The 23,638-nt window shown below is 40.7% G+C and overlaps 1 protein-coding gene across 4 annotated transcripts in view; it reads right to left on the bottom strand.

The window, feature by feature from the left end:
* megf11 (multiple EGF-like-domains 11) overlaps positions 1 to 23,638 on the bottom strand; it is a 487,483-nt gene that overhangs the window by 306,176 nt on the left and 157,669 nt on the right. For all 4 annotated transcript variants that reach the window (XM_072565386.1, XM_072565385.1, XM_072565387.1 and 1 more), the window contains one exon: positions 10,798 to 10,890. In XM_072565386.1, the coding sequence (XP_072421487.1) occupies positions 10,798 to 10,890 (93 nt within the window). The remainder of the gene's footprint in view (positions 1 to 10,797; positions 10,891 to 23,638) is intronic.

Here is a 23,638-nt window from a genome sequence, read left to right as displayed (position 1 = left end):
GCTACACTGATAACTGCATCAGCGCCACCTTGTGCTCCCACGTGAGGTTGAACAGTTCATCAACTTCACCAACACATTCCACTCCAACCTTAAATTCTCCTGGACCATCTCTGATACCTCCCTCCCCTTCCTGGACCTCTCCATCTCCTTCAACAATGACCGACTCAACACTGACATTTCTTACAAACCCACCGACGCCCACAGCTACCTGGATTATACCTCCTCCCACCCTACCTCCGCAAAAATGCTATCCCATATTCCCAATTCCTCCACCTCTGCTGCATCTGCTCCCAGGAGGACCAGCTCCACCACAGAACACACCAGATGGTCTCCTTCTTTAAAGACCACAACTTCCCCTCCAACCCATCTCATCCATGTCCCGCACCTCCGCCCTCGAACCCCACCCCTCTAACTACAACAAGGACAGAACACCCCTGGTCCTCACCTTTCACACCACCAACCTCCGCATAAATCGCATCATCCACTGACATTTCCATCATCTCCAAATGGACTCCACCACCAGGGACAGATTTCCCTCTCCATCCTATCCAGTTTCTGCAAAGACCATTCCCTCCATGATTACTTGGTCAGATCCATGCCCCCCAACAACCCACCCTCCCCCTTGACACCTTCCCCTACCACCGCAGGAATTGCAAACCATGCGCCCACATCTCCTCCCTCACCTCTGTCCAAGGACCCAAAGGAGCCTTTCACATCCATGAAAGTTTCACCTGCACTTCTACACATCAGTTATTGTATCCGTTGCTCCCAATACTGTCTCCTCTCCATTGGGGAGACTGGATGCCTTCTCACAGAGCACTTCAGAGAACATCTCTGGGACACCCGCACCAATCAACCCCACCGCCCTGTGGCCGAACATTTCAACTCCCCCTCCCACTCTGCCAAGGACATGCAGATCCTGGACCTTCTTCACCGCCACTCCCTCACCACCCGACGCCTGGAGGAAGAATGCCTCATCTTCCACCTCGGGACACTTCAACCCCATGGCATCAATATGAACTTCACCAGTTTCCTCATTTCCCTTCCCCCCACCTTACCCCAGTTCCTACCTTCCAGCTCAGCACTGTCCTCATGACCTGTCTCACCTGTCAGTCTTCCTTCCCACCTGTCCGCTCCACCCTCCTCTCTGACCTATCACCTTCACCCCCACCTCCATCCACCTACTGCACTCAGCTACCTTTTTCCCAGCCCCACGTCCTCCCATTTATTTCTCCACCCCCGAGACTCCCAGCCTCATTCCCGATGAAGGGCATTTGCCCGAAACATTGATTGTCCTGCTCCTCAGATGCTGCCTGACCTGCTGTGCTTTTCCAGCATCACTCTAATCTTGACTCTAATCTCCAGTATCTGCAGCACCCACTTTTGTGTAGAGGGCATGTTGTGGTGAGGACTTAAGGAATCTGCAAGGAGATACAGAAAGATTGAGTGAATAGACAAAAACCTGGCAAGTGGAGTTGACAGTAGAACAGTGAGAGTCATGCAATTTCATCAAAGAATCAAAATAATAAATAGAAATTTGGCCTTTAATGCTAGGGAGCTGGAATTTGAAAATATAGAAGTCTCGTTACAACTGAAAAGGGTGGAGTACTGTGTACAGTTTGGTGTCCATATTTAAGAAAGGATACTGTGACATCAAGGGCAATTCAAACAGAATTCACTATGCTGTTTCCTGGGTTGAGGGATTTTCTTATCAAGATTAATGAAACACATTAGGCTTTTATTCATGAGCATTTAAAAGAATGAGAGGTAATGTTATTGGAACAATTGAGAAGATGTTTCCACTAGTGGGAGAATCTCGAACCTGGGGAACAATTACAGAATAAGTGGACATTTACTTCAAACTCATGCGAAGTAATTTAGGGTAGTGTAAGAGATGTAAGAGTAAAATAGTCAAAAGATATGTAAAAGTTAAAAAGGGATTTCTACATTCACAGTAAAATCAATGGAGCAGAATTCTCCAGAAGAAGCTTGAACTTAATAAAGGCCATTATCAGCACAACCTTCCAGAAAGGCATTGGAAATCACAGGAATTTAGCTGGTTAGGAGACAGAATGATAGAGGAGGTAAAACATATAGTGAACAGATTATGAGTAAAGAAAATAGTCAGAAGGAGGTAGACTAGCGGAATCAGCCTTTGCTTGGGTGAATAATGATATTTACTGTGACTGGAAACATCTGCTTTTTAATAGAGTTTTATTCTAGACTACGATAGACTGTCCCACGTAGGCTTGAATTAATAGTCATAAACGTTTATTTGGGGGTTTCCTGTGGTTGATCATTAGAAATGACTACAATGGTAGTAAATGTTTGGAATTCTTTTGCCCAGAAATTTGTGGAAGCTAGGTTACTGAAAATATTTAGGGGGCAAATAATCTTTTGAAATATGGGAGACCTGTATTTGAGATTTTGAAGGACAGTTTGTCACAGAATCCCTACAGGGTGGAAAGAGGCCATTTGGCCAATCAAGTCTGCACCAAACTCTGAACTGTGCCCCCTTGGACCCAGCACTCTACCCTATCGCCATAATCCTGCATTTACCAAGGCCAATCGACCTAACCTGCATATCTTTGGACTCAAATTACATAAATTAGGAGTCCATTCTTATTACTGCTCGTTAAATGCATTACAATTAATAAAATGTTCTTTTGCAGTTACTGAAGAACTCAATGTGAATTCTTTTTGTCCTCAGTTGTAGTCTGAGATGTAAATTAGTCATTCTGGTGGTCTCACTGAGATGTAACACATTTATAGATTTTGTGACAGCAAGTGGAACATACATGGCACAATTACTGGTGCACTTTTCCCAGTTCAGTTACCTGAAAGAGCAGCACTCAGAAAGCTAGTACTTCCAAATAAACCTGTTGGACTATAACTTAGTGTTGTGTGATTTTTAACTTTGTTCATCCCAGTCCAACACTGGCACCTTCACATCACAGTTAAGTTGTGACGTTGAGAATAAGATAAACCTTAGGCATTTACTAACTATTCACCAAATAGCCAGGTTCTTCTCCTGTAACAGAGCAAGAACTAATTCCCCAAGGCTGAAAATGTTAAAACAGTAAGAAAAAAAAAGGCCTACCTCTTTCTCTTCCTCCCTCAACTTCCTTAAGCACCAAATCTGAGCAATCATTTGCAAGTCAGTCAAGTGGGAGTCACAATAAGTTGGGTTGGTTTCTATGTACTCAACACAAGATGTTGAGGAGCCAGTGCTGGACTGGGATGGACAAAGTTAAAAATCACAACACCAGGTTATGGTCCAATAGGTTTTTTTTAAAAAGGCACTTTCGGAGTGCTGCTCCTTCATCAGGTAACTGTGGAGCAAGACCATAAGACGCATAATTTATCGCAAAAGATTACAGTGTCATGCAACTGAAATGACATATTGAACAGCAACCTAGGTTTGTTCAATATATCATTTCAGTTGCATGACACTGTAATCTTTTATTATAAATTCTGTGTCTTAAGGTCCTGCTCTACAGCTACCCGATGAAGGAGCAGTACTCCAAAAGTTAGTGCTTCCAAATAAATCTGTTGGACTATAACCTGGTGTTGTATGACTTTTAACTTAACATAAAAGACCAAGTTGACTCAGTTAGAGAGAACTAGTTTCAGGTGACTCTTTAATTAGCTAGGCCCAACTGTTCTTTCTCTGAAGACTTGTTAAAACCACACTTCAGGCTGACAATTTTACAACTTAAACAATAGATTTCAGTTGAATATTAACTGCAAACAAAATTAGATTTGTACTAAACGCTCTTACACACCAACTGACAGCATTCAAGTCCTCCTCTATGTACTGCTGATTGCCTGTCTTGAGGTCCTCTCTACCTTTTCTTTGCGAAAATAAGGCTATGTTTGTTCTCTCAGACAGTTGTAAAATATCCCACAGAACAATGTGAAGTAGACCAAGAGAATTTCCTTCAGGGAACTGTACAATATTTACACCTCAAGCAAAATCAAAAAAACTATTAAACTTTCATTGCAATGCTGTTTGTGAAAGCTTCCTGTGTGCAAATTGGCGGCTACATTTCCGAATTGTAACAATGACGAAACCTCAAAAACACATGCACTTCACTGGCTGTAAAATTCTTTGAGGCATCTGATGGTCATAAAAAATGCTATATAAATGCAAGTTTTTCCTTTCCCTTCTTCAAACAGCCTGCTCTTCCTCAAAATTCTTTCATTATGATTTGAAGAATGCTGTGATTTTAAATATATGGACATATATAATACCACCACTAAGTTCAGAAATAGGAAATGTTGGGAGACACAGCAAGTAGAGATACTCAACAATTTTCTAAATCCATTTGAGTTTTGCAAATTCAGTGAAAGTGAGCAGAAATCCAGGCTTGCTTTTGAAAGTAAAAGCCACCACAGTCCCGGAGGGCCATGGGTTTTTTTCTTATTAATGACAGAGTCGACTGGTGATAAGGTTAACCTGATGTTTACCATGCCTTAGGCAATGGGGGAGGTTGAGAAGGTGAAACCTTCATGATGACCTCAACTTATTGCAGTTTGAAGCAGTATAATTGTATTCTTCACTTGCACATATGGTTAATTTGGAACGAACAAGAGAAAATAACAGCTTGTTTACTCTTGCAAAGGTCTTCATGTTTGGAATCATTACAAAGCAACATTATTTCATGGTATTTCGCTACTTCTTGAAACATTTTTGAGACTATCTCACAGACAAATTGCTTTAGCAACAAAAAGTTAGAATCATATATGCCTCGGGCACACAATCACAGCACAAATTTTCATTACACCATATCAGGTTAATGAGATCTGTCAACATAAATAAATTATGAAGACAAGCCAGCAAACAGCAAATAGAAAGAATAGTAGACAGGTCTATTTGCAGGAGGGAGGGGTGCTGAGGAGGGGAAAAAGGGCAACTTCTCTACACCTCTTTAAAACTCTCACTGCCTCTACCATCTGATTAAATAGCTATTGAGTAAGCGGTTTTCCAAAGACTGGCAATAGGATTCTGTATTAAGAATGTTTTTCAAATGAAAATATAAACATAAAGAATGTAAAAGTTAAAAAAAATCTTTCTTCATTTAAGATGGCCACTCTCTGAAATAAAAGCTTAATCTGTTTCACGTCAAAATTTTACCCTGGGCTTCCTCATTTTTTGAAGAGCCCACTGGTTTTGCAAATTAAAATTAAACTAAATAAAGCACACAATTTTAGCATTGATATTTAACAGAATACGTGTCCTTTTAAAGAGGAGATAATTGTTGATGCAATCCCAATCTCCCCAATACATTATGGAATACTTAACTTCTGCGTGAATTATTTTTACTTTTCCTTCGTACCTCTTTCCATCTCTCAAGTTCTCAACTTGACTTTAACTCACCGTTATGCACAGTTGTTCCTCTGCATCAATTTCAATCCTCAAATCTTGCTAGAACATAGAACATAGAACAATACAGCACAGAACAGGCCCTTCGGCCCACGATGTTGTGCCGAACTTCTATCCTAGATTAAGCACCCATCCATGTACCTATCCAAATGCCGCTTAAAGGTCGCCAATGATTCTGACTCTACCACTCCCACGGGCAGCGCATTCCATGCCCCCACCACTCTCTGGGTAAAGAACCCACCCCTGACATATCCCCTATACCTTCCACCCTTCACCTTAAATTTATGTCCCCTTGTAACACTCTGTTGTACCCGGGGGAAAAGTTTCTGACTGTCTACTCTATCTATTCCTCTGATCATCTTATAAACCTCTATCAAGTCACCCCTCATCCTTCGTCATTCCAACGAGAAAAGGCCGAGAACTCTCAACCTATCCTCGTACGACCTATTCTCCATTCCAGGCAACATCCTGGTAAATCTTCTCTGCACCCTAGGTTGAATGAGAGAGACTGTTAATCTCATGATTCACTGAGGCCTCAACTGCCCACTTTCTCTCACTGCAACATTTCTACCTCACACTTCAATACATTAGAGTGTAGCAGAGCTGCATGTTATATTTGCACTGAGGGATTCAAGAAATCTAAGTAATGGGAGATTATGCATCATTTTTCCTACTCAAGCAAGATTGAAACAATGAATGTTGAAACTGTTTAAAATGAGTTAAAAAAAAACTTAATTCTATAGAAAGTAACTAAATGTGAATTCAAACTTGCATAAGAGACATTCGAAGCAGAATGAGAGCTCAGGCACATTTGATTTGTTCAGTATTTATTACAATAAGTGACAACAACTTGTCACAGCAAATCCACCAGGAAAAAATTGCTTTGGCCTTATACTGGAGGTGAGGAAGGAGTAATTTTGTGATTGGGAAACTTTGTTATCCATCTGAGGGATATTGCCTTCATTAGCTGGGCCAGAATTTATTGCCCACCCCTTGTGTGACAATACTATGGGTTTAAGAGGTGTATTTAGTCCTTTTTTTAAAATAAAGAAAGGTTGAGGTCAGAGGTGCCGACCAATCTGCTTCTAAACCCATAAAGTAAACAGCTTGTGAGGCCTTGGGTTTTTCTTGAAGTTGGAAAAATAGAATCATCCTGAATGGGTGGGGTCAAGCTCCCACAGAACCAGGATTTTTGGTTTTACTTTTTCAGTCGCACTTGCTGCTGAGATCTTAAAGCTGGCTTTAGAAGCTGCTGCACGTCACTCCCTGCTACACCTTCTCTTGAGTTTTCTCTTGATGTTTATATTCCTGGACTGGATAATTGCTTGTGAGGCAATTTATTGTACAGAGTTTGCTTTTTGCCAACAGTGTGTTTATGGGATATTACTATATTGGAACAGTTACTGTTTAGTAGTTAAATAATGCATTATTGAGTTAAGTTTTTCAATAGAGTTAAATATTCTAATTTCTTCTTTTGTTTGTTATATTTTAACCATAGTGTATGAACAAAGTGTGTTTTGCTTCAAATCTGGTAATTTGATCAATTGAATTGTATCTGGAATGCAACACCTTAAATTTACTTTTAAATAAGAAACATTACAACCTAGACTATTTCCTGAAAGCATTTCATTTGTTTTATTCATTTGTGGGTTGCGGGTGTCACTGGTTGGCCAGCATTTATTGCCCATCCCTAGTTGCCCTTGAGAGGGTGGTGGTGAGCTACCTTCTTGAACCTGCTGTATATTGACCCACAATGCAATTAGGGAGGAAATTTTAGGATTTTGACCCAGTGACAATGAAGGGATGGTGATATGTTTCCAAATCAGGATGTGAATGGCTTGGAGGGCAACTTGAAGGTAGTGGTGTTCCCATGTATCTGCTGGCCTTGCCCTTCTACAAGGAAGTGGCTGTGATTTGGAAGGTGTAGTCCGAGGATCTTTGATGAATTTCTGCAGTGCATCTTGTAGATTGTATGCATTGCTGTTACTGAGCATTGGTGGTGTAGTGAGTGGACGCTTGTGGATGTAGTGCCAATCATGCTAGCTGTTTTGTCCTGGATGGTATCAAGCTTCTTGAATGTGATTAGGGCTGCACTTATCCAGGCAAATGGAGAATAGTTCATCACACTCTTGACTTCTGTCTTGTAGCTGGTGGACAGGCTTTGGGGAGTCAGGAAGTGTATTACTCACTGCAGTATTCCTAGCTGCTGACCTGTTCTTGTAGCCACCATGTTTGCCAGGTAGATGCCTGTGTTAGAACTGTACTTTAAGAGTTTGGCTAGTGGAGCAGCAAGTTCTGGAGCACAAGTTTTCAGTATAATTCCTGAAATATTGTCAGGGCCCATGCCTTTGCAGTGCCTCCAACCATTTCTTGGTATCACATGGAGTGAATCAAACTGGCTGAAGGTTGTCAACTGTGATGCTGGGGACTATGGGAGGAAGCAGAAATGGATCATCCACTCTGCACATCTGGCTGAAGATAGCTTTGACTGCTTCAGTCTTATCTTTTGTACAGATGTTTTGGGCCCTTCTATCATTGAGGATGGGGATATTTGTGGAGCCTCCTCCTCTATTGAGTTTAATTAATTAATACCACCATCTTGTTTCATCATAGAGGATTAATTTTTCTATCCTAAAACCTCTCCTTGATGGATTTTAGTTGGCCTCTTATTTCATGGCTATGGACTAATTTAAATGGATGAAAGGCGAGTCTTTGATAATAGATTTTTTTAAAATCCAGATGTTTGTCCCAGTCATGGGGAAAATTTTGCAACATGTTTCAGTCACTGTCTTGAGAGTCTTATGATATCTCTAAAGCTAAAGTCTCCTGGATGTGTAGATGTATACTGTGGACTTAACTGTTTTGTACCCAAGTTACATGTTACATCTTGAAAAATATAGACATAAAATTGGAATCTTGGTCCAGCTGTATTTCTATTGATAGTCCACAACAAGTAAAAAGTTGGGTTAATTGTCCATCACTACTTTAGTTGCGATTGTCCTCAAAAGGAGATTCTCAGGAAATTATGTTTCACATTCATAACAGTAAGGATATACTGCTTCTTTTTCAGTAATGGCCCTAACAGTCTACTAGCACCTTACTGAATGTGTATTAAAGGCATTGATTTGGTTATGTGCTGAGGTGTATTCATCACTTGATGCACACATAGCATGCTTTACAAAACTGAGCGATGAAGACTGAGCCAGTAGAAATTCCTGAGTCTTTTATATTCCTCCATGTCCTACCCATAATCACTCTTTATGATACCAATATCTGATGAATAATAATCCACTCTTTATCTGCAGATCTGTCAGGAGGTCTCTACTTGCTCATCAGGATCCTATTTTGAACACAACAGCCCTCTGGAACTCCCTTAGCCTCAGTTTAAGTGTTAGTTAAGTGCACTAACTTACTCTGGATCTCCTTGTTCAGCTCAACTAAAAACTGCTTATTAAACACTTCTTTTTAATTATCCCCACCTTTGAAGAAATCTTTGGCTGTCCTAATACCTACTTCTGGTTTCAATTTGACCCTGGTGACTTTAATTAACCACTACTGTTGTCATCGCACACTAAAAAAAATTGGAATTTATTAATGTAATTGTTGGAGCTCTTTAATTTTACACAGACTTTCTGTGATTCTAGATGAAGCTATAACTTTTGTTCTTGCCAAATAAATACCAACGAGTAAGTCAACCCCATCTAGAAGTAATTTGTGAACAATCCCTATTGTCAATGTTCATGACATTAAGTCACATTCTAAGTGCACTCTATACAAGGGAACGGATATATACTCTCTAATAATTAACTAATGAAAAGTCTGGCTTTCAATGCATTCTCTGGAGGAAAGGATCTATCTTTTCCTAACAGAAGAGTTCAAGTGCCTCCTGTATCCCTTAATATAGTTATGGGTTTAGCCATTTCTTTTGAGGAAAAACAGTCACTTTTCCTCTTGACTAAAATCATTTACATCTCTCGTTTACTTTATGCATTTCTTCTGAATTCACAGCAGTATTCACCTTTGGCCACATAGATATGCTACAGTTTGAAACATCATGTTTCTTTCTGAAATGATATTTACAAGCTCCAATTAAGACTCCTGTGTTTTCCATGCAACTTAGAAGTATCCTGAACAAAGATATCCTGCTTTGTTACAATGTAAATACTAAGGCCTTTGATTATTACTTCTACCCTCAGAACCTTTCTTTCCAGGCTGAGGGTTCTTTCAGGGCATTCTCAGCATTTCTTTCTTTGCCCTGGCTATTTGTTGCTTTCACTTTCCCATCATCTAGCCTTCTTGTGTTTAAATGGGTGACAGAAAGGTTTATTTAATTAATCTGTGCTTTACCGTCATCAAACTCCTGCCAACCCTTAGGTGTTCAACACAATTTCTAATTATTAGAGGAAATCTTATTCAAAGATCATAATTTCCTGTTGTTAAATCCTGCTAACCAGTCAGAAATATTTCCTCCATCTGCAGAAAACCTTTAGACATCTCCAATGTAATTTTGGCTTTGTAATGTACTAATTGGGTATCTATTCTTTTTGTTTATTTTATTCATTTGTGGGACATTTAACAATTATTATTACTCCTTGTCCAATTTCCTGTTCTTCATGTCAAGCACCATACATGCATTTATCATTAATGTCCAAACAATAGCTGTATCAGATGGGCATTTACTCCTCATGCCTGTATCCACTGGTCAAAATTATCCAGCTTTAGCTTTTTAAATTCAATGTAGCTTTGAATGGCTGTTTCCTTATGTTTCAAAACATCTGCCTGTACTCTTCAGAAACTAACTGATATGCACTAAGAATGCCTTTTCTTTTGCTTCATATTCCATAGAAAACTCTTCAGTAAGTGATGCATAAATCTCATGAGCTCTACCTGCCTACCTGTTCTTTATACATTTTGCTTGTTACAGTCACAAAAAATTCTAATAAGGATATTTTGCTTCTGCAAAACCATGTTGACATACTTTCTGTTTTCTAAGATTTTTTAAATAGCCTACTACTGCTGTTTCCATTTAAAAAAGGGTCCCATGCATTTTTCCGACGTTAAGCTAACTGGTCAGTAGTTTTCTTGAATAGCGATGTTGCATTTGCAGTTTTCCATTCCACTGGAATGTTTTCAGAATCAAGGGAATTTTGAAAGTTTGCAGTCAACATATCCACTATCTCTGCAACCGATTCTTTTGAGGCCCTCAGATGCAGGCCATCAACTCTTAGGGACTTATTAGTCTTTAGGCCCATTGCTACTTTCATTTTTTCATGAAAACAATCTAAAATGTAACCTTTGAAAAAAACTGAAATCTTTTACTTGTTTGAAATAGCAAATCCTGTGCATTCACTACATTAATACAACTGAATTTTAAACAACAGAAGAATGTACAAATTAATGTACTCACTTACCACTTGAGCAGTCTGTTCCTCCCCAGCCAGGTTCACACTGACAGGTATCCGGAGAAACACACCTCCCATGCATGCATTCTTCTGTGCACAGTGCTATAGAAGGATAAATAATGTATTAATATTTGCATAATTTCAAACAGTAACAAATTAATATTTTAGCTATATGAAATATTAAAGAAGACCTCTTACCATCAGTGACCCTTTTAAAAATTAAAACTGCAATTAACCTTATTTTTCAGGTTAGCAATTGTGGTTCTAACAGGATGTGGCAATGCCATCATTGGGTCAAGTAGTTGGGAAGGATACTTTAGATAACAATTTAAGTATGCTGAATGAACATCACCTGAAATGTCATTAATGCACATTGTTTATCCACAGTTTATTTTAATTCCCAGGAGGCGATGGCCTCGTAGTATTGTCACTGGACTAGTAATCCAGAGGGCTAGGTATTGTTTAGGGGATGTGGGTTTGAATCCCACCATGGAAAATGATGGAATTTAAATTAACTAAAATACATCTGGAAATAAAGTCTAACAATGACTATGAAAACTATTGTCAATTGCTGTAAAAACCCACCTTGTCCATTGATGTCTTTTAGTGGAGAAAAACTGCCATTCTTATCTGGTCTGGCCTACATAACATAGCAATATAGCTGACTCTGAACTAATCTCTGAAATGGTCTTGCAAGTCAATCATTTCAAGGACACCCAGGATCAGCACAAATGTAAACCTTACCAGCATCATTCACTTCCCATGTATAAATGCATTTTAAAAAAATCATACTCTAGGGCCTTGAGCTCTGAGCGCTAACTCGTGGAGGTAGATTTTTAGCTTTCAATGGGCATGGAGACAGTTGGCTTAAAAATCTGCATTAGCAGCTTGCAGGCCTGTTCCCCAGCTCCATCCCATCCATGGTCACATTTTCCTGGAAACGGGTGGGGAGTTAACAATGACCTGCTGTCAAAGACTCCTCAAGCTCCCAAGAGCATCAAGGCATAAGGGGAAAAGGCAGTAACAGACCAAAGTACATAGGTCCAGACAATTCATCGAGCCATTGTCATACAGTATAAAAGCAGGCCATTTGTCCCACCACATCTATACCAATCACCAAACAACACTAATCCCATCCACCCGCACTAGTCCATGGCCTACTACACCCCTACATTTTAAGCATTCATCCAGATGCTTCTTCTGTGTTACAGGAATACCTGCCTCCACCATTTTCTCAGGCAGCATGTTCCATATATTTACCACCATCCAGATGAAATTGTTTTTCTCAGATCTCTTCTAAGTCACTTGCTGCTCACTTTAAACTTATGCCCACTAGTGAAAGACACGGCTGCCATGTGGAAGAGATTTTCAGGGGTTCCCTTTGCTTGCCTAGCTTCAGATGTAGTCGCGGGCTATTCAATGAAATGACTTCTCTCCACAGGTGTGGCCCAGTTGCGGAATCTGGATGAATTTTAGATTTTAAGATGTTGGAGACATTATGCCTCAATTTTGTGGTGCTCTCTCCCTCAACCTTGAATGGAAGCCATCTGCTGTTTCAGAGAGCCCAGCCAATGTCTTTAATTAGTGAGCAAGCCCATTCTTTGGGAATTAATTGGCCAACTCAATGAAATCACAGATTAGTGACTGTTACCTAGGTAATGCAGACTTCAGGCCCCCACTTGAGCTTGTCTGTAGGGTACTGTGGCCCGTAGCCAAAGTCCTTCCCCTCTATTTTATTTTGTTTATTCAATTTTCTGTTTTGTGGAAGCAGACTGATAACGTTAGATGCTGGATACAGCTTTTATGCTGGACTTTTAAAATCCAAATGAAATGTTTGAATAACTTTAAAAGATTTGTCATTTAAACTGTATGCAATATTAGCTTTTCTTTTAATTTTTTGGAATTTAATGTACATTCATAGCCAATTTGCCCTGAAATTGTCATAAGTACTTGCGTCAATGACATCGATTCAAATTTCTTTTTGAAGGATGTTGATGAAATGGCAATTTGAACTCAAATAAACTGCCAACAGCTGTGGAAAACACATGACAGAAAACAGAAGGAAGGATCATAAATTTGTAAGAATGGCAAAATACTGCAGCTGTTGTAAAACTGAAACAAACATACAAAGTGCTGGAGAAACTTAACAGGTCTGGTAGCATTTGCATTCTCACTGCAGTTGAGAAATGTTCAAAAAACTTGTCACATCTCAATGTAGCCAAGAAAACATAAGGTTCACCTATCTGGATCATGTTCTAAAGGGAGGGAAATGTACCATCCTTACCTGGTCTGATCTACACGTGATACCAGATCTACAGCAATGTGGTTGATTTTAAACTGCTCTTTGAAATGACCTCGAAAGCCACTCAGTTTAAGGGCTATTAGGAGTGAACAAGAAATGCTGGCCTGCCCAGCAATCCCCACATCCCAGGAAAAATATAAAAACTTTTAAAAATAGTCACTATGATAGTAGCAAACATCTATAACATTGGACTAATGAATGCTGTTGATAATCACTCTCTCACTCATGGAGCAATGAAGAGAGAAGCAGAGTTAACATACTTGATCTGAGAGGATTCTTCATGAGTCATAACTGTTTCTCTCTTCATAGAGACTGCCAGACCTGTTGAATTTCTCCAGCACTTTCTATTTTTACCACAGAGAACACAGATCTATTAAAGCCTATAATCAGGTGAAATAACTGCACAGAGGTCAGTGTCTGTCACCAAGTCACCCTTTATTTATGTGTGCAGTACATGGGCTTTAACCAGCCAGCTCAAAACAAGTCCCTAGACTAAGGAAAACTTTTGAACTTCCTGCTTTTATTCTTTTTTTTTGTCTTTTCTTCTGGGTGGTTGCATTGCCTGAAACACTATTTACACTGTCTCCCACCCATTTTCCTCCTCTAACCAAAAAAAAGATTTTGTGCGCCGCACTGGTAAGGTAACTAGTTTTATAAAAATTATTTTTTCTACAGTCTCTTTGGGAATTTAGAATAGTAGGAATGGTGGTTAGGGCAGTTGAGTGTTCCTCCTGCAGAATGTGGAAAGTTAAGGGTCACCATTGGTGTCCCTGCTGATTTCCTCTGCAGGAAGTGCACCCAGCTCCAGCTCCTCGAAAAAGGCATTAGGGAACTGGAGCTAACCTGGCTGAACTTTGGATCATTCAGGAGACGGCGGGGGTTGTTGAGAGGAGTTACAGGGAGGTAGTCACAACTCAGGTGCAAGAAAAAGGCAGATGGGTTACAGTCAGGGGACAGAAAGGGAAATGGCAGGCAGTGCAGAGAACCCCTGTCACCATTCCTCTCAATAACAAGTATACTATTTTGGATATTGTTGAAGGGGACGACTTACCAGGGGTAAGTCATGGAGTACAGGTCTCTGTCACAGAGTCTGTCCCTTCAGAAGGGAAGAGGGTAGATGAGCAGAACGTTAGTCACTGGGGACTCCATAGTTACGTGACATAAAGAGGTTCTCTGGGAACGAGAGAGACTCATGGTTGTTGTGTTGCCTCCCAGGTGCCAGGGTTCGTGATGTCTCAGATCGTGTTTTGGGGATCCTTGAGGGGGAGGGGGAAGGGGAGAGGGAGCAGCCCCAAGTCGTGGTCCGCATAGGCACTAACGACATAGTTAGGAAAAGGGATGGGTATTTAAGGCAGAAATTCAGGGAGCTTGGGTGAAAGCTTAGTGCTAGAACAAACAGAGTTGTAACCTCTGATTTATTGCCCGTGCCATGTACTCTTGAGGTGCGGAACAGAGAGAAAGAGGAGTTGAACACGTGGCTACAGAGATGGTGCAGGATGGAGGTTTTCAGATACCTGATAATTAGGTAGGTGGGGACATCTACAAACAGGATGGTCTACACCTGAACCAGAGGGGTACCAATACCCTGGGGGAGAACTTTGCTAATGCTCTTTGGGATGGTTTAAACTAATTCAGCAGGGGGATGGGAACCTGAAATGTACCTCCAGTGTACAGGAAGTTGAGAGTAGTGAGGTCATGAATAAGGTTTCAAGGTCGCAGGAGTTTACCGGCAAGCAAGAAGGTGGTTTGAACCGTGACCACTTCAATGCCAGGAGCATCAGGAATAAGGTGGGTGAACTTGCTGCATGAGTTGCTACCTGGGACTTCGATGACATGATCATTTTGGAGACATGGACAGAGTAGGGACAGGAATGATTGTTGCAGTTCCAGGATTTAGATGTTTCAGTAAGAACAGAGAAGATGGTAAAAGAGGGGGAGGTGTGGCAATTGTTAGTCAAGGACAGTATTGCGGTGGCAGAAAGGACGTTTTGACGGCTCGTCCACTGAAGTAGTATGGACTGAGGTCAGAAACAGGAAAGGAGAGGTCACCCTTTTGGGAGTTTTCTATAGCCTCCAAATAGTTCCAATGATGTAGAGTTCCCCACACTACCACCTATCAGCAGTACTGCTTATTTTTCCCCGGCACCCATATCGTGTCGGACACAGTGAAAAACAACAAGTGCGTAAATCTTTATTTTTATTCCACCACCAGGAAGAAAGGAAACACCAGAGTGTCCAGGGATAAGCAGTGCCTTTCTGAACAAAGGGAAATGCTGCAAGATCAAAAAAAAGTGAAAGGGGAGGGCAAAGATTAAATCAAAATAGTCAGTCAGGAAATAAAGCACTCCACACCCCGCAGTGCCCACCTCTCTGAAAATCTCGAGGGTGTTGGTATCTCCTGGTTTTTTTTCTTTTTTTAAATATAAATTTAACCCCCACACTACCGCCTAACTGTGGTAGTGCTTATTTTTTTCCCCAGCACCCATGGTGTGTGTGTGTGTGCAGGTGTGAGACACAGTGAAAGACACAAAGTGCACGAATCCTTATTCGATTTCCACCACCAGGAAGATAGGAAAACACCAGAGTGGCCAGTGACAAGCACCGCCCTTCACATCAAAGGGCAATGCTGTGTGATCAAAACAGTGAAGGGGAGGGTAGGGACTAAATCAAAATGGAGTTGGAGGGGGAAATAATCTAGCAGCCAGGGCTCCCTGATTGGTCCAGGTTAACAACTCCAATCAAGACGCACAAAGTCAATGAGATCCACCTGACCCTGGTTCCAATCACGACACCACACCAGTATTATTATTGCCTTCATTACTGCACTTCGTTTTACTCCTTTTCATAGCAAGTACATAACAAATAATAGTAATAAGGTACAACTGCAAGTCACAGATTTGAAACATTAACTTTATTTCTCTGCACAGATGCTATCATAACCTGATGTTTTCCACCATTTCTGATTTTGCTACAACTCTTGGGTTTGGGTTTATATTGAGAAAGTTGTAATTTTTTCTGTTTACTATCAAGGTGCACCAATCATCCAAAGCAAAGGCTGTTTGTTATGAAGTGACTTATTAAGTCTACACTTTAAGTCCATCATAATTCAGGAAATTTGAATGTTGACAATGTACCACTGGGATGAGGTTCAAGCAATTAATGAGCGTGGTCCCACTGAAGAGAATGTTTTCCCCAGAAAACACAGAAATCTGAATCATATTATTACAGCATATATGGGTTTCCTTAGACTTCTGATTCTTCCATCCATTCCTTAGAATAAGAGCAAGCAGCTCCATCCTTTATGACTTGGAATGAAATAATCCTTGCAAGCGCAACGCTGTTTCTACCATTCCTTGACCATCCATCCAAAGCAATCCTATCCTTCATCTTGCACATATCTCTCTACTTTCTTTATATTCTACCCTCCTACCATCTGTTCTATTCTCGGATCCCACTTTCAAGACATATTTCCACCAAACATTTGACTAATCAACTTAGAGTCAGTGAGTCACACAGCAACTCGTCTATGCCAACCAGGTTTCCTAAACTGAACTAGTCCCATTTGCCTGTATTTGGCCCACATCCTTTTAAACCTTTTCTATTCTTGCACCTATCCAGATGTCATTTAAATACTGTAATAGCACTTGCCACTACCACTTCCCCAAGCAGCTCTTGCCATATACGCACCATCCTCCGTGTGAAAAGGTTGACCTTCAGATCCCTTTTAAATCTTTCACCTCTCACCTTAAACCTATGCCCTCTAATTCTGAACTCCCCTATACTGCAGAAAAGCCTTCACCACTCACCTTATTTAAGAACCTCTATAAGTTCACCCCTTAGCCTTCGCGCTTCAGGGAAAAAAGGCTCAGTCCCAGCCTACCTCACAGCCGTAACATAACATCCCAACTCCTGTACTCAGTGCTCTGATTGATGAAGGCAAGCATGCCAAATGTTTTCTTCACCATCCTGTCTACCTGTGACGCCACTTTCAAGGAACTATGTATCTGAACCTTAGGTCTCTGTGTTTGATAACACTCCAAAGGGCCCTACCATTAACTGGGTAAGTCCTGCTTTGGCTTGTCTTACCAAAATGGAACACCTCACATTTATTTAAATTAAACTATCTGTCACTCCTCAGCCCACTGACCCAGTTGATCAAGATCCGATTATACGCTTAGACAACCTTCTTCACTGTCCACTATACCACCAATTTTAATATCACCTGCAAACTTACTATCCATGCTTCCTATATTCACATCCAAATTGTTTGAATAAATGATAAACAACAATGGACCCAGCACCAATTCTTGTGGCACACCACTAGTCACAGGCCTCCAGCCTGAACAACCCTCCACCACCACCCTCTGTCTCTTACCATCAAGCCAATTAACGAGCTCTCCTTGGTCCCATGTAATCTAACTTCATTACCCAGTCTACCATTTGGAACCTTGTCAAAGGCTTTGATGAAGTCCATACTGATGACATCTACCACTCTGCTTTCATCTCTCTTGGTCACTCCTTCAAAGAACTCAGTAAAATTTGAGAGACACAATTTCCCATGGACAAAGCCAAGCCCATCTGTCTGTTAGTTCCTTGATTTTTCCTTGCAGCCTTTCTGAAATAATGACACAACATTAGTCACCCTCCAGTCTTTTGGCAACTACCCCATGGCTATCGATGATACAAATATCTCTGCTAGGGGCCCCGCAATTTCTTCCCTAGCTTCCCACAATGTCCTGGGATAGACTTGATCAGGTCCTGGGGATTTACCTACCTTTATGCATTTAAGACCTCTACCACTTCCTCTTCTGTAATGTGGATTATTTTCAAGACATCACTATTTATTTTCCCAAGTTCCCCAGCTTCCGTGTCTTTCTCCACACTACATAGTGTTATTTAGGATCTCACCCATCTCTTGTGGGTCCACAAATTGATGGCCTTGTTGATCTTTAAGGGGCTCTATTCTCTTCCTAATTACTCTTTTGCCCTTAATTATACTTGTAGAATCTCTTTGAATACTGTATCTGCCAAAGCTATCTCATGTCCCCTTTTTACTCTTCTTATTTCCCTTTTTCCTCTTTCCCTACATCCCCAATACTCTTCAATGGATTCACTTGATCTCAGCTGTCTATACCTGACATATGCCTCCTTCAGAGTTCCACACTCCTTCCAGCCTTGCCCAGCACACGGGCAGGAACATACTGTCCCTGAACTCTCATTTTCTTGCTTTAGAAAGTCTGCACTAGCCAGATATCCTTTTACCTGCAAACAACCTCCCCCAGTCATCAGTTGAAAGTTCCTGTCTAATACCATCAAAATTGGCTTTGCCCCAATTTAGAATTTTACCACGTGGACCAAACCTGTCCTTTCCCATAACTATTTTAAAACTGATAGAATAATGATCACTGGTCCTGAAGTGCTCCCCCACTAACAGCTCAGTCACTTGCCCTGCCACTTTTCCCAAGAGGAGGTCAGGTTTTGTCTCTTTTCCAGTAGGGTTATCTACATATTGATTGGTTAAGTTTTCTTGAATAGATGAAACAAATTCCTCCCCAACAAGCCCTTAACAGTATGAGAGTCCCAGTCTATGTTTCGAAAGATAAAATAGTTTACAATTACAGCCGTATTATTCTTACAGCTATCTGCAATCTCCCTACATATTTGCTCTTCAATTTCCTGCTGACTTGAATTAAAGTTAGATTTTATTGTCACCAGTACTCAAGTACAATCCCAACAAAGTGATCACTCCTTTATTATTTCTCAGTTCCATCCATGTGTTTCACTGAACGATCCACCAGAAATATTCTAATACTGTTGTGATGTTTTCCCTCATCAAAAGCACTACTCCTTGTGCCGTCTTGCCTCCCCTTCTATCCTTGCTATTGTATCTGTACCCCGTAACATTGAATTGCCAATTCTGTCCCCCCCTCAGCTGTGTAATAACTGTGTAATAACCTCATGTCCAATCCATGCCAAGTTCATTCCTCTTTCATTGAAGTAATTACATTTTAATTCATTTTAATTTTATTTCCTCCTCTTAGTGTTAATTGAGATAGTTACTATTCTCCATCCTTAGGTCCTCAAAGTTGCCAGTTTATTGTTATTATTAAGGGCCAGGATAGGAGTATGGCAGGCAAGGTCATATTGCAATCCACCCCCCCCCCCCCCCACCCCACCCTGCCCTGATGGATGAAACCTTTAAAATTCTACGAGGATTAAACAGAGTAAACACAGGACACCTCAACACAGTTCCTTTGCCTGTGGAGTCTAGAATCAGGAGTCACAGTCTAACATTAAGGACTCAGATGAAGGGAAATCTCTCTATTCAGAGTGTGGTGAGCCTGTGGAATTCACTGCCACAGAAAGCAGTTGAGACTAAAACATTGTATGTTTTCAAGAAAGAGTTAGATATAGTTCTTAGGGCTAAAGGGATCAAATGGAATGGGAAGATGGTGGGGGGGTGGGGGGGGAAGAAAGTATCCTATCTGAATGCATCACAGGATGGTATAGCATCTGCTTTTCCCAAGACCGCAAGAAACTACTGTCATGAACTCTGCCCAGTCCTACATGCAAACCAGCCTTTCATCCATTGAGTCCATCTATACATTCTGCTGGCTTGGGAAAGCAACCAACATAATCAAAATTTGGAGATGCTGGTGTTGGACTGGGGTGTACAAAGTTAAAAATCACACAACACCATGTTATAATTGGAAGCACTAGCTTTCAGGGCACTGCTCCTTCACCAGGCGGTAGCCACAATCAAAGATTCCTCCCACCTCGGCCACACCCTCCTCCACTCTCCCCTGCCAGGCAAAAGATACAAAGGCTTGAACACGTGTAGTGACTGGAAAGAGGGCCAGGTGGATCTTATTGACTATGAGGTCCTAGATTGGTGTTGTTAACAACTACTACATGTGTTCAAACCTCTATCCTCCACCTGACAGAAGAGAGTGGAAGAGAGCACAACCAAGGCAGGAGGAGTCCCCGACCACGACAACCACCTAGTGAAGGAGCAGCGCCCCGAAAGCTAGCGCTTGTCAGTCAGGGTTCTTTGGATGTAAACAGGAGATTCAGAGAATCTCAATATTCTTGGGACTGGCTCCAAACTGTGTACATGTAAATAAAGGGTGACTTGGTGACAGGATACCAGCCTGTGTGCAATTATTCCAGTGGTGGCAAGAGAAAACAGTACACTCCTGAAGAAAATTTGCTTGCAAGTTGTGTTTGTGTTGGGGTAAATGTTTCTGGCATCATGCCTTTATTTGGGAAGCTTAACTTGTTCAATGCTGCTATCGAAGACTGGGCCCAGTATGTGGAAAGAAGGCATTATTTATTTAAATGACATTGTCGAAGATGAATAGCAACAAGTAATCTTTCTGACTGCTTGTGGACCTGCAGCTTTTTTTGGTTATTAGGAGCCTAACATTCCCTGAGGCACCAATTACTAAAACCTTTCAAGAGTTGATAGATTTAGTCAAGGAATATTACAATCCCAAACCTCCTCTAATTCTGGAGGTTTTATTCAGCTGTCTGAGTATCAGGATTTTTTGATGAGGTTAAGGTGACTGGCAGAGGCATGTGATTTTGAGCTAACACTGAATGAGATGCTCAGAGATGTTTGGTATGTAGCATTAATGCTAGCCTCTTCCCCTCCAAAAGCATCCACAAGCTAAAGCCCAACTGGACTTCAAACAGGCACTACAACTGGCTTTGTCATTAGAAAATGCAGTAAATAGAGCATGTGAGCTTTAGGGCATCCAAATGGTGATGGACTCCTTATCTGTCTGACTGAATCTGGGGAACACCATCTGAGTATAAGCAATCGCAGAGCCTCATGCAGGACATATCCTCAGCACAAGGACCCTAGATCAGCCCACAGCAAAACTCCAAAACAAAGCCAAACCTTGGTCAAATTGCTAAAAGTTATTTTAACATATGAGAACAAATTCAAGAATAGATTCTTCCCCACTGTTATCAGACTTTTGAATGAACCTCTCCAATGTTAATTCTGATCTGTCTCTCTAAACATTCTCTGCGGATGTAACAATATATTCTGCAATTTGTTCTGCTACTCTGACGTACTTCGTATGGTACAATCTGCCTGTATAGCATGCAAAACTGAGTTGGATTGTCAGCCATGATCACATACATACGTAGACAAGCAGGTGGCTGGAATAACACAGCAAGCCAGGCGGCATCAGGAGGTGGAGAATTCAATGTTTCAGGTGTAACCCTTCTTCAGGACTACTGAATAGCAGAGCAGCTTCAAAGTGCCAAATGTGTGGTGCTGGAAAAGCACAGCAGGTCAGGCAGCATCTGACCTGTTGAAGGGCTTATGCCCGAAATGTTAATTTTTCTGTTCCTTGGATGCTGCCTGACCTGCTGTCCTTTTCCAGCACCAAACTCTTGACTCTGATCTCCAGCATTTGCAGTCCTCATTTTCTCAAAGTGCTGAATGGCCTACTCCTGCTCCTATTTTGGATGTTTCTGTAAGTCTTCTTAGAGTTCAGCAACTTAATACAATAGATTGGTTTTCAATGCCAGTCATCCACGATTGCATGGAAAGGACTGCAGGTCACCTTCCCAACAGTTAAAAGTTTCATGGTCACCTTTGCTAGCAAAAGCTTTTATTTTCAGGTCTTAGTTTAATCTGAATTCAATTTCTCAAACTATCTCATGGGATTTATGCTCATATTCTCTTTTTGTTTTGTGTTAGTCTAGTAAAATACATACTGTACTACACAGAACAATCATAAACCTTCTTCAAAGCTCAAGCCTCAAACTCCTCTATCTTTGCAAGTATCTGTCCCAGGTGCTAGTCTCTTGCCCTCCAAAATTCTTGATCACATTGTTGTTTCCCAAATCCATGTCTATATATCCCATAACACTGCTGAAATTCTTCAATCAGATTTGCACCTCAAAACGATCCTAACTGAAGTCAAAAATAAATGTTGTTGTTACTATCACTTCCCTCCTTGTCCATTCAGGCTTTAACATGGCCTTTCAACATCTTTCATCCACTGTTTAATCAATAGGACACTGTTGGGTTTACCTATATGATTGTAGCCAAACAACCTTCAGCACTGACTGATGTTTTTGTGTCTGCATATCATATATCAAATCCCGGGATTTATCCCAGTCTCTCTATTAACATCATCTACAGATCATCCAACAAGAGATACACTTCCACACAAATGCTACACCGCATAATTCACCATCAATTCTGAGGAGAAATCAAGTATTTATAGATCACAAATGTTGCCAGAAAAAGCAAATCACTTTGGCATAGAAATGATGTTACCGATGCTGTTCAAGAAAACAAGTTTGCCATGATTATGCTTTAAATTAATAACACTATTGTATAGCGGCCTTTATGTGCCACACTTTTCTAGACTGGTTTTGTTTGACTGGCTCAGTTGAACAACTGTGCTCAGATATCATTGATCTGAAAATATTAGCATTCTTGGCATGTTACTAAAATCAGTTTGTAGTTTCACTCAAGCTAGCAATAAAAGTGACCTACATTGTGCCCTGTAACCATGCCAGCTGAATGGTTACACGTTTAGCATGAATTATTCTAGTCTTCCCAAGGTCACCCAGCCAGTTAAATTAAGCTATTTCTTATAGAGAAATATGTCAACATGAAAAGTTTAAAAGCATGTCACTTAAAACTTCTCACCTTCTCAGGTCTTATGGGTACTATGTTACCCATACTATAATGATTCTGGTGTTTATGTCAATAATAAATTGAATGGTTGCAATGTCAAAATTTAGGGAAGCAGTTTTATACTCAAAATTAGAAATATTTATATTAGAAAACATTTTTACCAACAGTCAGCATTAGGCACTACTTAGCATTATAACGTCCTTTAGGGAAGGAAACTACTATTCTTACATGATCTGGCCTACATGCGACTCCAGACACAGCGATGTGGTTGACTCTTAACTGCCCTATAGGCAACTGAGGATGTACCATAAGTGCTGACCTAGCCAGTGCCACCCAGATACCATGAATGAACATTTAAAAGAAAGTATTTCTGGGTTAGATGTAAAATTATACCTAATTTTTTTTTAGCTAGAACATCAAGTGATTTGAACTAAGGTGAGTAAACAGGGTTATGCAGACCATAACTGAATGGCCTACTTCTGCCATCACAACATTATTTGCTACAAAGCAGAATTTCTAAAACCACATCAACAATGTCTCTTTAATTCGGAAGAGTAAAGCTAATGTCTAATTTCCTGCACTATAAAAGTTGAAGCCTGACTATGTTAATTTAGCTCAAGCTTCGTGATGCGTCATGTTGCCAAGAGCCAGCAATAACTAGAGCCGACCTTTTCAAGAGTGAAGATTGAACAATACTCCATCTTACCCAAGGAAGGAAAGACATTGTAGCTGATGTCGTATTATGCCTGTCCCTGGAATAGATAAATTGAGTCTGTGTACCACATAGTTCTCGCTGGTGAGAGTTATTTCTGAATGCCAGTTTCACATTCACATGACCTTTTTTGTTGCATTCTTGCCCTGGACACTTCGGATCTTTTGTC

This window comes from Chiloscyllium punctatum, chromosome 48 (assembly GCF_047496795.1).
Source record: "Chiloscyllium punctatum isolate Juve2018m chromosome 48, sChiPun1.3, whole genome shotgun sequence".
In the NCBI taxonomy this organism is placed as follows: Eukaryota; Metazoa; Chordata; class Chondrichthyes; order Orectolobiformes; family Hemiscylliidae; genus Chiloscyllium; species Chiloscyllium punctatum.
This window is presented reverse-complemented; position numbering and strand designations above follow the sequence as displayed.